At 38.3% G+C, this 18,840-nt stretch overlaps 2 protein-coding genes across 2 annotated transcripts in view; one reads left to right on the forward strand and one right to left on the reverse strand.

Moving 5' to 3' along the window:
* Positions 1 to 220: 220 nt before the first annotated feature.
* Positions 221 to 17,776, reverse strand: LOC134823354 (5-oxoprolinase-like). Its single transcript, XM_063834783.1, has 17 exons — positions 17,614 to 17,776; positions 17,191 to 17,376; positions 10,157 to 10,260; positions 9,757 to 9,864; positions 6,739 to 6,854; positions 6,502 to 6,581; positions 6,174 to 6,396; positions 5,676 to 6,071; positions 5,125 to 5,431; positions 3,859 to 4,879; positions 3,509 to 3,640; positions 2,916 to 3,062; positions 2,579 to 2,711; positions 1,868 to 1,980; positions 1,529 to 1,686; positions 1,063 to 1,321; positions 221 to 879 (listed from the first exon to the last, which is right to left on the reverse strand). Exons 1-17 carry the CDS (start codon positions 17,764 to 17,766, stop codon positions 694 to 696), a joined length of 3,822 nt encoding a protein of 1,273 aa, XP_063690853.1. The 5' UTR covers positions 17,767 to 17,776; the 3' UTR covers positions 221 to 693.
* LOC134823353 (protein RRP5 homolog) overlaps positions 2,074 to 18,840 on the forward strand; it is a 125,175-nt gene continuing 108,408 nt past the window's right edge. The window contains exon 1 of the mRNA XM_063834782.1: positions 2,074 to 2,099. The gene's annotated coding sequence lies outside the window, so the exon portion shown is untranslated. The remainder of the gene's footprint in view (positions 2,100 to 18,840) is intronic.

Below are 18,840 nucleotides of genomic sequence, written 5' to 3' on the forward strand. Positions count from 1 at the left end.
GCTGGGTGGAGTTGTGGAGTTGTTAGATAGACGTACAAAATTATTAGTTATTTTTTAAACTCAAGTTTGGATATGCTGAAATGTACATAATTATGATTGTGTGAGCATTATTATTCGTAATTTGTAATTTTATATTAGGGTAACCACTAACCAAAGTTAAGAAATGTTATACTCTGGTGTATATCCTGTATCATCATTTAAGGACAGTAAAACATCTTCGAGCGGATAAAGTTTAATAAGTTATGATTTATAATAAGTAATAACAGTCCTATTTTCATTAGGAAAAAAATTAATAAACCCGTACGTACATACTACATAATCTATAATAATCAATAAATGAATATTCAAAAATGTTTTAAATCAATAATTTAAAAAATCAGCTAAGCAGCTAAAAACCGATCACAACCAAGATAAAAATGATTTCGATACTTATTTTACACATAAGAACAAAACTTTCTCAAATTTAAGTCACACTAACTTTTAACACATATAAAAATGATGACATAAATAATTTTAAGCTTGAAGGTTTAAATATTAGCATAATAATAAGTCAGTATCGTAATTGCTGAATAAATTAACCGAATTGAAAATGATATGGTTTGAATATTATAAATTATTCTTCGCACCATGGTAGGTAGGTATCAAATCATGCTATATCATATCAATAAATAATAATACTTAATGTTCAAGTGTTCAAGCGGACTCTTGATTACGAGTATACTGAGCGACACTGCCCCTCACTTCAACTTTTCTCAGCTTAGCAGGCATGTCCTCACGTGCAGTATCACGTGCATTGTCACGTGTGGTACCACGTGGTTTCTGTCCGTTATCAGGGTGACCCCATCCTCCACCCCCTGGTGTCTCCAACAGGAACACATCCTGAGATAAGATTAAATAAATTTTCGAACCAATTTTATCATCAGTATTCAGTAGTAGCCGATAACAAATAGTTACAAACTTATTAAGTCCAAAAATTGATTAAGACTTTAAAATAATCCGAAATAATGGATGATTTAAGTTATAAAATCTTGAAAATGAGCTACTAGATTAAAAACGACTAACCCCGGGCACAACTTGAACAGCACACTTAGCCCCCAAGTTAATAACCTGACCATTACACCTCTCTAGCACATTCCTGCCCCTAGCTCCACAACCACCACCCTGCATACCATACGGCTGAGTAGACCGTCTCTCTGTCAGACAACACAGGGTGAGGTCTCGTCTGAAGCGCAGTCTCCGCACCATGCCGTCTCCACCTGGGTGTAGTCCTGTTCCTCCTGATCCGTGGCGTAGAGAGAAGTGGTCAACTAACACCGGGTATCTGGGTTAAGTGGCAGGTTTATTGTTTACATGTCACGTGATAACAGGCATTATTAGACTGGTCACTGAACAATCAGTTTTAAACATTTCTATTGCTCATCCGATCGTTCAAATGATCACTCCAGTTTTAATTTTAGAGATTAAATTTCTAGCCTGAGCTGAAGCATCTGCCAGAAACTAGCATTTTATTCCAGTAACTATAACAAACCTCGTCTCAATGATTTCAGGGTCAGTGATACGAGTATTGGTCATGTGAGTGTGCACCCCTGATCTGCCGCTCCAGTCTGGTCCTGCCCCTGAACCCCCTCCTACAGTCTCATAGTAACCTCCTTCTTCGCTACCAAACGTTATGTTGTTCATGCAGCCCTGGAAAACAATATTTCTTTTTTAAACTGATCACATGGAATGTAACGGTAGAGTTTTTAAAGTAGATTTAATTTATCTGAAGTCGATAGCAAACTATTGCTCGAAGATTTTTATAAAAGTAACACAATATAGAAATGGATTTTTTCTCAAGCCTTTTTAAAAAAACTACATTTAAAGTAACCTGCGAAGCAGCACAAGTGGAGAAAGCGCTGAAGATAACATCTACAATACGCTGAGAAGTAAGAACATTGCCTCCAATAACAGCTGCTCCCGGGTGAGGATCTAGAACACTACCTGGTGGGGTGGGGGTTAGTAACACGGCCCTGGTAACGAGCCAACTATTATAACTTAATTTTTTATATACTTATAATGTTTTAATACTTTCAACACTACTATATAACAAATAATTTGAGGCTCTAGCGATGTATTAAACGAAGTTTCCAAGCCAAATTTGTGTAACGCCAAGGTGTATGGACACCTCATCAGAGCATCTGATAAGATAGCTGCACGGAGGATGAGACTCGCAGGTCATTTAGCCAGACATGAAGAACTATTGAGTCATCAACTTCTCTTCTGGGAACCCCTTCAAGGACATCGTCGAAGGGGAAGACCACATCTCACATACATTGACATCCTTCGGAAGGACACGGGGCTTGACGACAGCAAAGAGATTAACAAACTCATGCTGAATAGACAGATTTGGAAGAAGACTATTTCTGTTCGGACGCTGAAGCCGCCCTAAGTCGAAGTAAGTCGAGTAAGTCGAGTTCCCTTCGTGTCAAAAATCAATCAAACTATTATAACTAGTACTACAAATCATAGATAACAGTAGATTTAGATACTTTAAAACTATTCTGATGTCCGACTATTCAGTCACTTCAAAAAAACAAACCTTTGGGTATTTTCACGGTGATAGGAATAAGGCAACCCTGGTTGAGGGGAATGTCATAGCCCACCATGCACCTCAAACAGTAGATTATAGCAGACAATGTTATGGCTCTGGGTGTGTTTAGATTTCCTATAACCTGCAGGGGAGGCAGATATCAAAACCTTAATAAAATTGCAATGTTTCAAGTGTATTTCTCTGGAAATCGAAACAAGCCAAGCCAAATCGGTGATTGGCTAAAAACAGACAACCATATATTTATTAATGTTGCGAGTAGAAGGAACCTCTCAAGTAAAATGCCGAATAAGGCCCCCCCCCCCCCCCCCCCCCCCGAATAACCAACCTGAGGACTTGTACCGGAGAAGTCGAACACAGCACCCCCGCACTTAGGATCCAGCTCTACACGGAGAGTAATGGGACTACCATCGTCCAGTTGGTCTGATGCTGTCAGTACACTTTTACCACTCCGCGACATCGCTTCTTTAGACACCTGGGCAACTTGTTATAAGCGGTGTACCAGATATTGAACACCAGATATTGAATACCAGATATTGAATATCAGATATCGGGCTGTATTCGATGTCGGCTCTAAAGTAATAGATAACTAGAACGAAATTGGATCTTTTAGTCGTGAAAATGTTGTGCAATGCTGTAAACAATATACATTTGTGCACAACTGATAATTAAGTCGATCAAGTGTTAACTTAACCTTGATGCATTAAGAAACACATTATAATTTTAACAATGCACTGTCAGGTTCTTGATCTAATAAGTTTACTTCTTTAGAGAGCTAGAGCCTAGAGGCTCTATATTTTACAAAACTTGCTTCAAAATATTATGTTGATAATTGATCACATCTACAGAAATAATAATAAAAAATTGTATTCTGAACTAAGGGATAACTTGAGAGATTAGTTCATATCAGTCTAGTCATACCTTTTTCATGAGTTCCCTTACAGACATCTCAGCAGTTGTTTGAATGTGTACCATGTACGCCTGTACCACCTCTACTGTGTACTCTCTCATTAGCTCCTGTATCAGTAACACGCCTCGGTGATTTGCTGCCACCTGAGTTGAAGTTGATCAATGTTAATCTAGTAAGCGCATTACACACAAATTACAGATTAGATACTCAATACTGCCATTGCTGCCTTTGTTTTAAATCAAAATAAACTGTGGTTGTTGGGGGGATCGATATAATTTTCGGAACCTGTTCTTATAACCATTGTAAAAAAGGAACTTATTGAATGAAAAAATACTAAATCATCAAGTTGTGGATGAAAAACCTGAGCCTTGAGATCAGAGATATTATCAGGCAGATTCCTACTCCCAGAATTCCCAGGATACTTCCCAGGCTCCATCAGTATCTCCGTCACCCCCGCTTCATCAAACTTGCCATCTTCAACCAACTTGAAACTGTAAACAGCAGCCCCTTCCTCCTGGAGGGTCTGAGACATGGGCGGCATGGAGCCTGGAGTCAGACCACCAATATCCGCATGGTGACCACGTGACGCTACAAAGAACACCGGCTCTTTAAAGTCAGGGTAGAAGACCGGGGTGATGACTGTCATGTCAGGAAGGTGGGAGCCACCAGCACACGGGTGGTTGCTTAGCAGCACATCACCATCCTTCAGGTCACCTGCTCGGTATTCCAGCTGGAACTTTACCGCCTCCTGCATAGCACCCAGGTGCACTGGAATGTGGGGAGCATTTGCCACTAACCCACCTCCTGCATCAAACATTGCACAGGAGAAATCCAGACGCTCCTTGATGTTCACAGAGATGGAAGTACGCTGTAGGACCCGGCCCATCTGCTCTGCTGTGCTCATGAAGCGGTGAGAGAAGATGCTGAGTTGTATCGGATCTAGCTCAGTAGACAGTTCCCGACCTGCTGCATCACCTACATCTATCTTAATATCACCTGAGTTCGTTACAGTAGCGGTGGAGCCTGGTTCAACTAGAATAGTACTGTTTTTATCCAGAAGTATGGCTGGTCCCACAATGTTAGCTCCCATGTTGAGCGACTTCAGCTGGACTAACCTTGCATTCTGAGCTCCACCTTTGAAGAACACTTCAACTGATTTATCCCGGACATCATTACGTTCCCCAAGCTTATCATCTAATCTTATTTCACTCTTGCCAATGCCTCTTACTCGAACATTATCCACAATGATAGCTCTATTTTTGAGGGTGAACCCAAACTCGATGAGGTAGCGCTCCTCAAAAGACTTCAAGTAGCCCCCAGTTTTACAGGTGGCAGAGGGGTATGATGCTGGGCACATCAGAGCACAGTCGGTTCCATCGTATCTGAAAGTGAGGATAATGTCTAACTGATACAGGACACCCAACATAATATCATAGAAGGAATTGGGATTTAAAGGTATACCAACCAGATAATAAAACGTTTATGCTTACAGCGCAGCCGACGGTATATAAAAATAATGATAAACCGTCCAATTATTAATTACACAGTTGATTGTTAATCAGTTATATTATAACAAATATAATAATTCTCAATGATTCAGTTAGAATGTTCAGGGAGATCTGGTTACCTCAAATGTAAGTAGGGGTCAAGAATAGGTTCGTCAAATCCCTGCTCTCCGAGTTTCTCACGACACTCCTCCTTCAAACTCTCCATCATAACATCAACCTTACCCCAGTTCTCCGCACTGAACTTCACCCCACAGTGTCTCTGTGTATCGTGTACCACGTCAGCTAGTGCCATGCCGTACGCGGACAGTATGCTGCTGTACTTGTGCACGTAGACTGTGTTCATGCCGAGGGATCGTGCAATGCTGCACGCGTGTTGTCCGCCCGCGCCACCGAAACAAGCCAGGGCGTGCTGGGATGTGTCGTGACCTGGGTAAGTCATGTTTAGGAGGAGGCTAAACATATACATTTTAAATGATCAGATTACGTTTGCGAGGTTGGATTACTTCGATAACAAATTATGATTGAGTTATTGATTTCACATACAAATTCATTCACTTAAAACAGCAGAAAGAGCAAAATCACCATGGTTTAAAATGGATATGATACCACCTACCGGATACCTAGAAACAATAAATTCAGTAAAGTTAGTAAAGTTAATACTAAAAGCTACCTTTTGCCTGAGTAAGGGCCCGTATAGGTCTACACATCGTCTCATTAGCCACATCTATAAAACCCAGAGCTACCTCCTCAACCGTCATCTCTTTCTCCAAATACCCACTAATCTCCCTCCGCAGCACTTCAAACTTCCTTTTGGTAGCACTCACATTCAGTGGCTCATCCTCTCCTGGTCCAAATATATTGGGGAAATGTTCGGGTCTCAATCTACCCAGGATAAGATTAGCATCTGTAACGGTGAGAGGACCCCCTTTGTTGTAGCAAGTAGGACCAGGGTTAGCTCCAGCACTCTCAGGGCCGACTACAAAGAGTCCGGCACGGAAGGTGATACAGGAACCTCCACCTGCTGCCACGGTGTTGATGTCCAGCTGGGGTGCTTGGATGCTGATACCTGGAGAATAATGGGATCAATTTTCATTGTCAGCTCATAAATAAGAAATTGTAAAGATAGAAATTGCATCAAACCTAAATAAATAAGTAAAAATTCTCAAACCTGCAGTTGTAGTTTCAAACACATGCTCGTATTTGCCAGCATATCGAGACACATCAGTAGAAGTGCCCCCCATATCAAACCCTACGAGGGGTGTGTCAGCGGGGGAAGTCTGAGCGTACCCAACTACCCCTCCCGCAGGACCAGACAGGATAGCATGGCTACCGGTGAAGGTAGACGCTCGGGTTAGACCGCCGTCAGATCTCATGAACAGCAGTGGAACGTCCTAGAGAAGGGTAATGATTTACGAGTGGAAGTTGCTTTGGTACGATCTATAATCATAGACGGATCAATATTATTAAATTACACTGTCGACTACAGTTTAACTTACCTTGAGGTTGTTTTTGAAGTTTTTCATGAATCCTGACAGGTAAACTTGTATGTGGGGAGTTAGATACGCGTCCGCACAAGCTGAAATCAGGATGTTCAGATGTCGGATCAAAAACAAATTTGTGTGATGTATTCAAAAATATTACATATTCGGTCGATAAGAACAAGAAGAATCGATGAAATGGTTTGTTTTCAACTTTAGAAAGTACAGATAATCAACTTTTACTATTAACAATACCTGTATGTCCTCTGGGGACTATCTTTATCATCTCCATTATTTTGTGAGAAAGTGAAATGTTGGTGAAGCCCAGCTGCTTGGCAATCTCCTCTACCTGCAGCTCGTGATCTGCGAAACTACATAATTGTTAGTCTGGACCAGAAAACTTCAGAACACAGCTGGTGATATTTTTAGAACTGTTCATGCTTTACGGTGGATTTGCAACGTGGGTAAATTGTTTTATCAATGTTTTTCACATTTTAAAAAAAAAATGGTAAATGTGTGAACAAATTTTATAATTTTTGCAGATAGGAGCGGGTAGGGCGATTGATATTTACGATTAGACAATCGTAAATTCGCATATAAATGTGGTCATTGTACGCTCACAAGTCACAATACAAATGGCCAAAATTATTTATTTATAATTTTGATAATTTTCATTCAATTGAGCTTGTATTATATGTATCGACATATATCGTTTTTCAGTTATATAAGTTACCTAATATCTATTAATTATTCTAGTATTTGTGATTAATTTGTATTGATTTATTATTTGTGACTTATAAATTAGTAACCATTATTTTACCGTCTAAAAAATTTTTTGTCAAAAATTAATTTTATGAAGGAGTAAGTTGACAAAAGATGCGCATTCGTATATTCATTTATTGCATGTTTAATTTGTTTTTTGTGTTTAATTTACGATTATTTGCATTTGAGATTCTGCGATTAAATTTATTTTGTTGATTGTAATGTTGTGATATTGCATAATTTATTGTAAATGTAATATATGTTTTCAGAAAATTATGTAATGTAACGTGATGGAGGTTCTTTAAGCGGGAAATTCCAGTCCAAACCCTGGAAACATGACATAAAGGATTTGTTTTACTTGTTGCATGAAAAGCACTAATATTATACATGTGGCCCATAAGTGACTACCCACACGCAACCTCTTAATAACTCACGTAATTCGTCTCCAAATTGCACCAAAATTTCAGAGATTATAGATATGGGTCAAACTTAGATTTCCTGAAAGTTTCGTAAGCCACGCCCAATTACAGTGTGCGTGGCGTGACACTCCCTCTTTTTCACTATTGTCTTCATAAAATGAGAACGCTTTAAGCTAAGAACTCAAAATTTTTTGCACACATTTGGCTTGATAATTGAAAACTTTTCCAAAAGTTTCAAGTTCATTGGTTTAAATATGGCTGAGTTATGACCATTTTAAAATCCATCGGATATGTGATCCGAGCACTCAGTCAGTGATATTTGCACTCAATTAGTGATCTCGTCACCCAATCTGATCAAGAGTAATTGCGTTAGCGTGTATTAATGAGGTTCATTAGGCTTTGATTGGATACCGATGATGACTTTGCTAGAAAGGAAAACACAAATTTTTAGGATAAATCAATAAATGAAATCAACTAATAAAAATTCCCACACAAAAACAATTCAATAATTTCAATTAAGATGTTCAAATTGTCGTCCCCCAGCTGCAATCACCTTGAGGCACCGCTTCTTCACACTCCGACAAGCGTTCGTAGCAAACGCTGGGTCCATATTATGGATGATGTCGATCAGGTGGTGCTTTAGCTGCGTGATGTTTGCAATAGGATATCTCTTATAGAGTTGGTCCTTCACCCACCCCCACAGGAAGAAGTCACACGGTGTAAGGTCAGGACTTCTAGCCGGCCAGTGTGTTCCAAGATGTTGTCCGATGGTTCTGTGGGCGAACTTGTTAGCGAGGAAATTCTGAACTGGTCGAACGATGTGAGGTCGAGCTCCATCCTGCATGAACCACCAGTCCGTGGTGAGGTAGGGGTTGTTGAAGGAGAACTGCGACAGATCAGGATAAAACTTGTTCTCCAGCAGATCCATATAGCGAACTCCGTTGACTGTCACTCTACTTCCGTTTTCTTCGTAAAAGTAAGGTCCTAGGATTCCACGAGAACTGATGGCGCACCAGATCGTGACCTTTTCAGGAAAAGCCGTTCTCTCCACCACTTCATCCGGTCTAGTAGAGCCCCAGTGAATTGCATTCTGGAAGTTGACATATCCGTTTATATGGCAGTGAGCCTCGTCGCTGTACCAGATTTCGTCCTCAAAGTAGGGATCCACATTCTGCTTGGACAGGAATGTGTTGGCGAAATCTATCCTCGATTGGAAATCACGGTCCAAAAGTTTGTGTTTCTTTGTGATTCGGTAGGCCTGGTTAGAAAGGTCTTGCTTTAGGATTCGCTGAAGGGTTGTTCTGCTGATGTCTAAGGCAGGAGCTCGTTTCCGGGTGCCAATCTTAGGTGTGTCCATCACGTCACCAACAACCATCGTGATGTTTTCTACAGTCCTCGCAGTTCGTCTTCTGCCGACTCTTCGCCGATCGTGTGCAGAAAACGTAAACTTGATCTTGTGATGATCGCGTTTTAGGTGCTGTCAGCTGTATAGGCCGGCCCATAAGCAGGCTGCAACCAATCAAGCGGTGCATGTGAGCCAAACAGGCCATTAACCAAGTGACGAGATCACTGACTGAGTGCTCGGATCACGTATCCGATGAGTTTTGAAATGGTCATAACTTAGCCATATTTTAACCAATGAACTTGAAACTTTGGGAAAGGTTTTCAATTATCAAGCCAAATGTGTGCAAAAAATTTTGAGTTCTTAGCTTAAAGCGTTCTCATTTTATGAAGACAATAGTGAAAAAGAGGGAGTGTCACGCCACGCCCACTGTAATTGGGCGTGGCTTACGAAACTTTCAGGAAATCTAAGTTTGACCCATATCTATAATCTCTGAAATTTTGGTGCAATTTGGAGACGAATTACGTGAGTTATTAAGAGGTTGCGTGTGGGTAGTCACTTATGGGCCACCCTGTATATTTATACATGTTATATGCGACGATTAATTATCTAAATTCAATTTTGTGGAAAAAATATTATTTTATTAATCAATGCCCACATGACATCCATCCGTCAAGATTATTTGAATTCGACTTTTAAAGAGAAAAATGTTGAACATTATATAGTTAATCAATAATCATTAATACTAACCAGTATGAATGCATCAGAGCAACTGCGATGCTTTTAATCCCCTTTGCTTTCAGTTCCTTTAGATCACGAGTAAGTTTAACTGTGTCCAGCGGCTTCTCCACAATCATCCTGAAAAGTCACGTACAGTGAAAATAAGTTCAGTGCCTCATGGAATGAACTTTACTAGACATTATGTCTTGCTCACAAACAAGTCCTATTAGGTGTCTCGGAACATGACCTAATGATACAAGAAGGTTCGTACCGCAGCTCTAGTTTAATGAATTAATAATAAAAAGTAATAATAACTTAATAATAAGTAATAATAACTAATAAGTAACTGTGTCAAAAAAAGGGGGAAAGAAAGAAAAAAGGGGAAAAAAGTAACTGGGTACGTTTCATAATTAAAATAAGGATTATTTACCTGTCGGAGTGGTCTGGATAAAGTTGGCACTTGTCCTGAACAGGAACCACTCTCTCCACCACTTCAACCACGTGACTGTACAACACCTCCGGACACGAGCAACTCTGAGGTGGGAAATGTTGTTACTAATTAGTAATAATTAGTAATAATTAGTAAAATTTAGTAATAATTAGTTATAATTAATTCAATAAGAATTGTACTAAGATAACGAATATTTAAGTTTAGAAACTACCATTAGTTACACCTAATAATAAATAAATAAATAAAATAAATTCTAACGTTTATTACACGTTAATTACACTTTCACAATTCACACAGTCAATAACACTTTGTAAACTGTACATCAACAGGATATCATTGCAATATCTTGTGTGAATACCTTAGCACTAGAATATTATTATGATATGTTTCTTAACTTGATTCAAGTTATATGCACCTGAGGTATTACGCGGAAATTTAATCAACATTATATATTTGTTTGATCATCATGATCATAAGAATTGAATCGTGGCATTTCGTGTCCTATTTTTACCATAATTTCTTTATTTTACATTAACTTAATTTGATGATATGATTTCACGTAAGTTTTTAGCAACACAGCCGATTGGCATGTAATTGTACTGATTGGTAAAGTATTGATTTGGATAGCACGAAACTAGGTTACAAACTACTAATATTGTTCAGTAGATTAATTAATGTTGATTACTCTTTTATTTGCTAGCTCTGTATTTACCGTTGCGTGACGGTATTCACCGCGTGACGTAGTGGATGGTTGAAGTGGTTACTCTTCAAAGAAAAATTGTCACCTCTAAACGATTTGTAGTTATTTATAGTTTTACAATTTGCCCATTTGTTAAACCCTTATAATACACGTAATATTTGCTATACCCTGACAACCGAATACTAGATTATCGGCGTGATTGACCGTGCAAGTTCGTGCAAGAAGTACATATTATATTTTAAAATAGCATTAAAGGACCAGTTAACTGAAAAAAAAGTTATCCTCATATTTTGACAGATTGTGACAAATAGCAAACTAAGCAACGAGTCGAAATTCCTAAATCTCTAACTGCTCTCTAACGCGTGTAAATAGCGTTTGTATTATTTTGGCGATGACGTCACGAAGTCCCTTGCGCGCGCAGAAGAGCTCGTGAGACTGTATTTTACAGGTAGAAAATGGACATAATACAATGTTTTTCCCCGAATAACTCGAAAAGTAAGTAATTTAGGGTACATGTTGCTTCATAAGTTGTATATAAACATGGCTATTCTGCACAATTTGCACACATTCAAAAACCTTTAGGGCCTTCATAGCCCAATTTACCAGATACCCATAGTTTTGCATGATTTCTGGAACCGAAAATCAGTTTTTCGCCAATAACTGAAAAAGTAAGCACTTTAAGGCATATGTTTGTTCGTAAGTCATATATTAATATGCTAATTCCGGTTCTTTTGCACCCTGTCTAAAGACTCTATCACGATCCTATCGAAAATGGGCTCAGCACCACGCCCAAAATGGTTTTTGGCGAATTTCTCGAAAAGTAAGGATTTTAGGCCATGTGTTGCTCAATAACTCCTATATAAACATGCATATGCGGCTTCGTTTAAGCCTATTTTGAAGTCTCTACGACCTTCAGAAACAAGGGGTCGATTACGTTATTGGGTCAATATGGGCGTGGCCCTCCTGGGTTTTCTCCACTGTCAAAAAAATGTCCCCAAACGAAAATCGTTTATTCATACCTTCGGGAAGGTCTGTGCAAAGTTTCGTGAGTATCTGAACATTTGCAGGTTCATTTCCATAAATGTCCATAAATGACTGGACTACACAACTTTAGAGTTAACTTTAGAGAAACTCATAAGTCATTTATCTCAAATTAAGCTGTTAGTGTCCATGATAAACCTGTGGCGACAATGTTTTACGTGAAATGTAAAAATCAGGAGTAATATAAAAAGTGTATTTTTAGATTAAAGTGCTAGCTCATAGTTTTAGAATTGTATAGATTAACGTTGGTCGTTTAACCATCTAACAATCGATCGTGCCGTAATATGTGGCCAAAGAATAATAGGGTCTTGGAAATTCTATAGTTGTTCAGTAGGTCGATTGACTGAACACGTTTGCACTTGGTATTTAAACTTACCAGTAGTTTATTTATGTTATGTACCGATGATAATGCAATTAGGATAACAACTAGGTAAGCCGTAAGTCTAATTCAAAACACATCGCACACCGTACACTCCCATCACTATTACTATTTGGTAGACCGGGTATTTTGGCGGGAATTCTGTTCCCACGGCACTGTTCTGATAGAAGCTACTTCTACTAATGGTCCCAGAGGAACGGCCGTAAAGTAGCCAGACTTCTTGTCTCCTGTACTGGCTGACACATACGATTTAAAGTTAGAAATTTCGCTATGCTATAAATATAATTGCTCTCGGAATTGAACAAACTCCTACTTATCTAGATCCTTTCTAAATTCGTTAGAGTTTCATGGACTGGGGAAAAATAATCGGTACAGTCTCCCTGCTTGTGTAATTAAGCAATGAAAACAATCCAAAATTATCACATATGACATAAGAACTGTAATATCAGAAACTTTCTAACCGTACATTCACCCGCCACTGTTCAAGAACCTATATCACTGTTTAAAATCATGACGTGAGCACTGTACATCTAATCAGCTATTCCTTTAGTTAGGATGATAGCCAAAACTATAAGGATTTTGGAGAACTAGGGTAATAGTCATAATTCTAAAATTTGAGTGAGTTACACGTGTTTTAATGACAACGATAAACATTTGCAACGTATTACGCTATGCCAGCGCGCACTGAGGGACTTCGTGACGTCACGAGGCCACAGCTTATTATTGCAATAACACGCGTTACACGTACGCTAGAGAGTTGGTTCTTTCGGCGGTACGATTCTTTACCAGTTTGTCACAGCTGATTTAAATCTTAGCCAAATTGGGGACTACAAATTTTTCAGTTAACTGGTCCTTTAACTCACATACTTGCATACGTATAGTAAGTTTACTGTTAACCAAGTTTACTGTTAACCCCTTATATTATAAGTGTCATGACTTTTCCCTTTGGTGCTTATATATCTTTTAGTTTGTAGTAATGAGGTTATTGTAGCTGCATTTTTGTTTTAAGGTTTGTGTCACGTGTGGTAACTATCCGCGGGTAGGGGAGGGTATGAGAATTATACTTCAATGGTTTCTGGAACCTTTAGCTCCAGCAATGATAATAATGATAAAAGGTCGTGTTTTTACATGGAGCTTTCACCTGGGCTGATATTTTCTATTATCTATCTAATAACTACGATTATCAGGTTCTTATTATGATGAAATTGAGCCTGAAATAAACAAATCAGTACTGGTGATATTAATCCGCAGTCGCCCCAAGACAACCCAAGGTAGAAATCACTTGTAAGTTTAAGCGTTTAACACGGTTATGCACATTTACAGCTGATTGGTACAATAACATCCGTAAAATAACATCCGTCATCCATTATTATAAAAAATGTCCCAATATTAAAGTAGTTTCACCTGCAACTACAGGGAATTTTACCTATACAGGGCATTTTGATATAAACAGTACGTGTTTGCGTGTAGTACATTGCAATTGTGCAGTTTTTTAGTAGTGTTGTGCTGTGCAGTGTTTTCGGGCCAACATATTACAGGCAAGAAATTTAAATATAAACAGATTGTGCTTGCGTATTGAGCTGTAGAATTTCATCGGATTAACAAATTAAAGCTGCAGTTTGTATTTATCTAGTTTGTATCTGAGTGCACCATTTATATACTTTTATACTCAAGAAGCTATTGCACTGAAGACTGCAAGATTTCGTCGTACTTGCTATCAATAGTTCATTATATCGAATACCTTACGAGATATATTCATGTTTGACATAATTTCGGTGACCTAAATGATTTGGGAACGAAAATATGGGAATTGTTTCCGAAAACCGCCACATTTCGTACTCCAAATTAAATCATGGTCTTTGGGGATTTTTTTCATCTCCTTATTTTACAAAAATGAAACCCAATACATATTTGAGAAAATTAAATACAGAGATCTCTGATCAGCTGTTTCAGCTTGTAAAAAATTTCTCCGGAGCTTTTGAAAGTTATCCTCAACTTAATTTCTAATCCTCCAGATGGTATAGGAAACCGACAGTGTCTGTAATCTTCCACTACTCCCGAAATTTCACCGCCGTGCCGTGGGCCGTGGCCGATATAGTAGTGACAGAGCTTGTTTACTTTTAATCACAATGTTACGTGTCCAGCAATTCATGATCGAAAACTACTCACTAGTGTTCATTTGTTTGATTGATCATATTTATAGCTTACTATATTGAGTCCAAAAATATGGTTTTTTTCGAAAAACCACCGACTTTCGTACCATCTAAATAGTAAATATGTCTCGTAAGGTATTTCACTGGTATTACTATTATATTTTACTGCTTTTTTATCACATCCAATTAGCCACCAATCTTTAGTCTGTAGTTGTTCTATAACCGCACGAATTATTAAGGCCGTGTAATTGTAAACGCCGCACTACAAAGGTCCTTGTTTCCAATATATTCTACGATCAGTTAAATTGCATCAGTTTGATCTCATTCAATATACATTTTCAGTGTAGTACACACAATACATTTTGCAGAAAGTTGACTTTACAATGAACTTGAGAGACATAAAGAAAAGACTCCCTCACGCCCTGCCACTGAGAAACCTGCAATACCTCCTAAAACCATTGTTACTCCTCACATTCTCCTTACATTCCTATCCTCACTCTACCTGACCTACACTTTCTCCACCACACCCCAGCAAGCGGAAGCATCAATATTATGGTACACAAAACTAGGTGAAAACTTCCTAGGACAGCAGGGTTTCGTTCAGGAGGCTTTTAATTTCATGATACCTCTTGCTGGAATGTTAGAATTTGGTTGGTATGCTGGGAGCTCCTTAGCTGATGTCCGCATCAATACATTTTTCGCAGACCTTCAGATACTGATCAGGCGGTATTAAAGGACTTGTTTGTTAATGGAGCTATGATAGCTGAAGAATTCTCAATAAACAACAAGGTTATTTCAATAGTCTTTGATCAGCCGAGTCAATATGAAGATATATTTCAGAACACGAGGTTAAAATATTCAGGTTATAAAGTGGGTAGAGCAATGTTTGAAACAACCTGGATACCAAACAATTGGGAATACTACATTAATGAATATCTTGATGAATTATGGGTACCAAGCAAGTTCGCTAAAGAGGTTTTCAAGTCAGCTGGTATCTTTAAACCCATATACGTCATAAGGGAAGGTTTTGATCCAGAGCAATTCAAGAGGACATTAGATGTTGAGGAAAGGTTAGCAATCAGAAAAGTTTTATACCCAAACTGTTTGGAAACAGACATCATTTTCCTATCAGTAGGCAAAATGGAACGTAGAAAAGGTGTGGACATTTTAACCAATACGTTTAAAAATACATTCAAGGGAGACGAAACCGGCGGGAAAGCTTGTCTGTATATAAGAGCAGAGTTGAATAGTAAACAGAGGGGAGCAATCCAAACATTCAACGATAGGGGACTAAGAATTTATGTGTTAGATAGACTTTCTAATGAAGATCTTATCCTGGCATACCAGAGGTATTTTATTTATTTACAGATTTGACAACTAGACCAAGCTGCTAAAAGCTGCTTGAAGAAGGCCTATAATGCTACTTTTAGTGGTTTTTCTTTTATCAGAATTTTTGGAGAGTAATCATGTAATCATACATGAAAGAGAGGTAGACTGACCAATGGTGTTAAGGAAGATTAATGAAGTAATTTTATTTAATGTATCTTATTTTCAGTGCAGACGTATTTGCTCTCCCCACCCACGGAGAAGGCTGGGGTAGACCCATCATGGAGGCCATGGCTGCAGGTCAATGTTATTCAGTCGTGACATACCTTTATGAGATTTCGAGTTTAAGCTTGCTTAAAGTAGCAAATTATTCAATAATAATTGCAAATTATTCAATGACCCTTTTTTAATATACAGGTTTGCCAGTGATAGTTCCGATATGGTCAGGAGTATCCGAGTTTGTAAAAGAATCCTACTCGATTCCACTTCACGTCAACGAGCTGGAGCCTGCTTTTGTTGGTGAATCCTGGGCTATAGGGGGAACACAGTAGGTTCACTTCATGACGTCATAACATTATGATACATCATATAATTTGAATACTTGCGGTAGTGCAACAACACTTTATCTATCACTGTGTATCATCAATTATTAGGAATCTTATAATTTTATGTCACAGGTATAAAGACTTGCATCAATGGGCAGCTATAAATGTGACTGAACTTTCTGATCTACTCCGTTGGTGTGTGAATCACCCATCTAAGCTGAAACGTATCGGAGAGCGAGCTCAAAAAGTAATGTTGACCCACTACACAAGGGAAAACGTTGCTCAAGACGCAAAGAACAGAATCATACAAATTAAAAAAGATATCAGGAATCGAGGGTGGGATCACTATCTTCTAAGAAATGAGCTAAAATCATCTCTGAGACATTCTGAGATCCTCCAGAATAGAGAAATTACAAAGATTGAGCAGGTAGACAAAAATAACGAAAAGTTAACCAGTAAATTACACAGTCTTGTCAATGCATTTGATGATGTGTCAAAGCAACTAGATAAGGTTTCAAAGATGATGTCTGTGTTTCAATCTATAATGGAAAAACCTTTGCAAGCAGAAGAAAAGAAAGAGATCTCTACTGAAAAAGTACAGATAGCCAAGTCAAGAACTGTGGTGGACAGTCAATTTCAAAATAAGAATTTATGACATGGAGGATTTGATGAAAACAGATGGAAATAATGTTTTATTAATAGGTACACGATTTGGGAGATTCTTTGATTTAAAGATATTTTATGCCAGTTTAATTACATATCTTTTATTTTGTACGATTGAAACCACTTTCAATCAAGGATAACTGTTTGAAATTGCTAATATGTGAACAGAAATATTAGTTTGTCTACGTTAAATATATTCTTAGTACCAGATCAAAGATAGAGGGTCGAGCTTGATTCCCAATGTGGAGCAGGTCTTTAAAACCTTTTGTCACACAAAATGCCATAGGTTCCCCTTTTCTTTCTAGTAGAGCATTTGTTGCTACAGTGGTTCCCATTCGGATCCAATCAATGTCTTTTGTCTCAATAGGATAGGGTATCTCTTGACCGTGGAACTGAATAATTGAATTTATTGGTGAAATTGCAACAGTAATGTTTTCTGTAAAATAAATTTAACTTCAAATAGTTCTATTAAATTCCCCTAGAGGAGTCTAATTCTATATTTAATCGTATCTAGCAAGTAAGAGCAATATGCTGTTTTGAAATTTAATGGGAAATCTTAGACATAATAAGAGTTCAACTAAATTAAAGGGAGTTATCAGTTATTAAACAAATAATTAAATCTTATGAACCTTGGATATCAACCTCCTGATAGCTTCACTAGGGGCATCTTTGTAGTGATAATCTTCAGAAAGCAACTTGTAAACAAATTGGGTCTTATCAGGATACTCAACATAAACATCAGTGAATGTTCCACCACGATCAATTGCAAACTTAAAGCCCATTTTCTTGCCAAGACCTAGTGGAGTAGAATAGTGAGCATGAAATTAGCACTAGATACTTTCATCATAATGTAATCAATTTGTAAACTGCTGGGTAGATATTATGGTCAACAGTGGCGTAACGAAGGGCCCGCCGACCCTGCTGTGCGGGGGGAGGGGAGGGCGCCAAATTGTCGTTTGAATGTGGGACAATTTTGAAAAACTTAACTACGGTACTAGCAAAACTAGAAACACACTTTTTTAGAGATTTTACAGGCGTATCCTCTAAAATCATCTAATTTGTCCAATTTTAGGGGGGGGGGCACCAAAAGGGGGGGTGGGTGGGGGGCGCTAACAAGGGGGCGCTTTTCCATCAGGAGGGTGCCAACAGGCAACATAACGCCACTGATGGTCGAAATCATTTAAAGCAGAACTCTGTCTTCAATGCAGAATTTTCGACTCTGTTTAAATGTATTGTAAAAGCTGATCTGTAATATTATGTATGTTTCTTATTCTGGGGCCGTTATAGACAATTGAACATGACGTACAATACAATAATACCTTTGCTTCTTCAGGCTACGTGTGATAATTCCCAACAGCTTGCTGGAGGGAATTTACGTCCAAAAGAAGCGAAGATGTTATTTGTTATAACTATTGACGGTGGCTCCTGTAAGATGTGTAACGTGATACGTGCGCATGATACAATATAGTGTGTAATATATAGTGCGCCACTGTTATTTGTTTTGAAACTTCCCGCCAGCCAGTCTGAGGTGACTCACAATATGTGCTCATAATACCTTCAGTTCCTTGCAGGAAAAATCTGCAAATTATCAGCTCTCAGTGTCGACGAGTTTTAGCGCATATAATTCCCGGAAATAGTTATAATTGTAAGAATATGGCTCCATACAATTCTGTCACAACAGAGCAAGGAAAAAAAGGCGATCGGACGGACAAAATTATAACCAATAAGAAATAATAAAAAGTATTCAAACAATATACACATAATATTACAATTATGACCCTATATAAAATGAAACCATCAAAAATGTAGTACATGTTCCCCTTCTAAAATATTGACTGAATCACTTGAAGATTACA

The sequence above is a fragment of the Bolinopsis microptera genome, chromosome 11 (genome assembly GCF_026151205.1).
Source record: "Bolinopsis microptera isolate Bmic1 chromosome 11, MBARI_Bmic_1.0, whole genome shotgun sequence".
Lineage (NCBI taxonomy): Eukaryota > Metazoa > Ctenophora > Tentaculata > Lobata > Bolinopsidae > Bolinopsis > Bolinopsis microptera.

Excerpts from the sequence above, each read along its gene's own strand:
- LOC134823354 (XM_063834783.1), bottom strand. The coding sequence starts at position 17,766 with ATGGGCTTTAAGTTTGCAATTGATCGTGGTGGAACATTCACTGATGTT. Across the intron at positions 17,377-17,613 it reads TCAGGAGGTTGATATCCAAG|TTCCACGGTCAAGAGATACC; the intron begins GTTCATAAGATT and ends TCAATTATTCAG. Across the intron at positions 3,641-3,858 it reads TCTCTGATCTCAAGGCTCAG|GTGGCAGCAAATCACCGAGG; the intron begins GTTTTTCATCCA and ends ACTTCAACTCAG.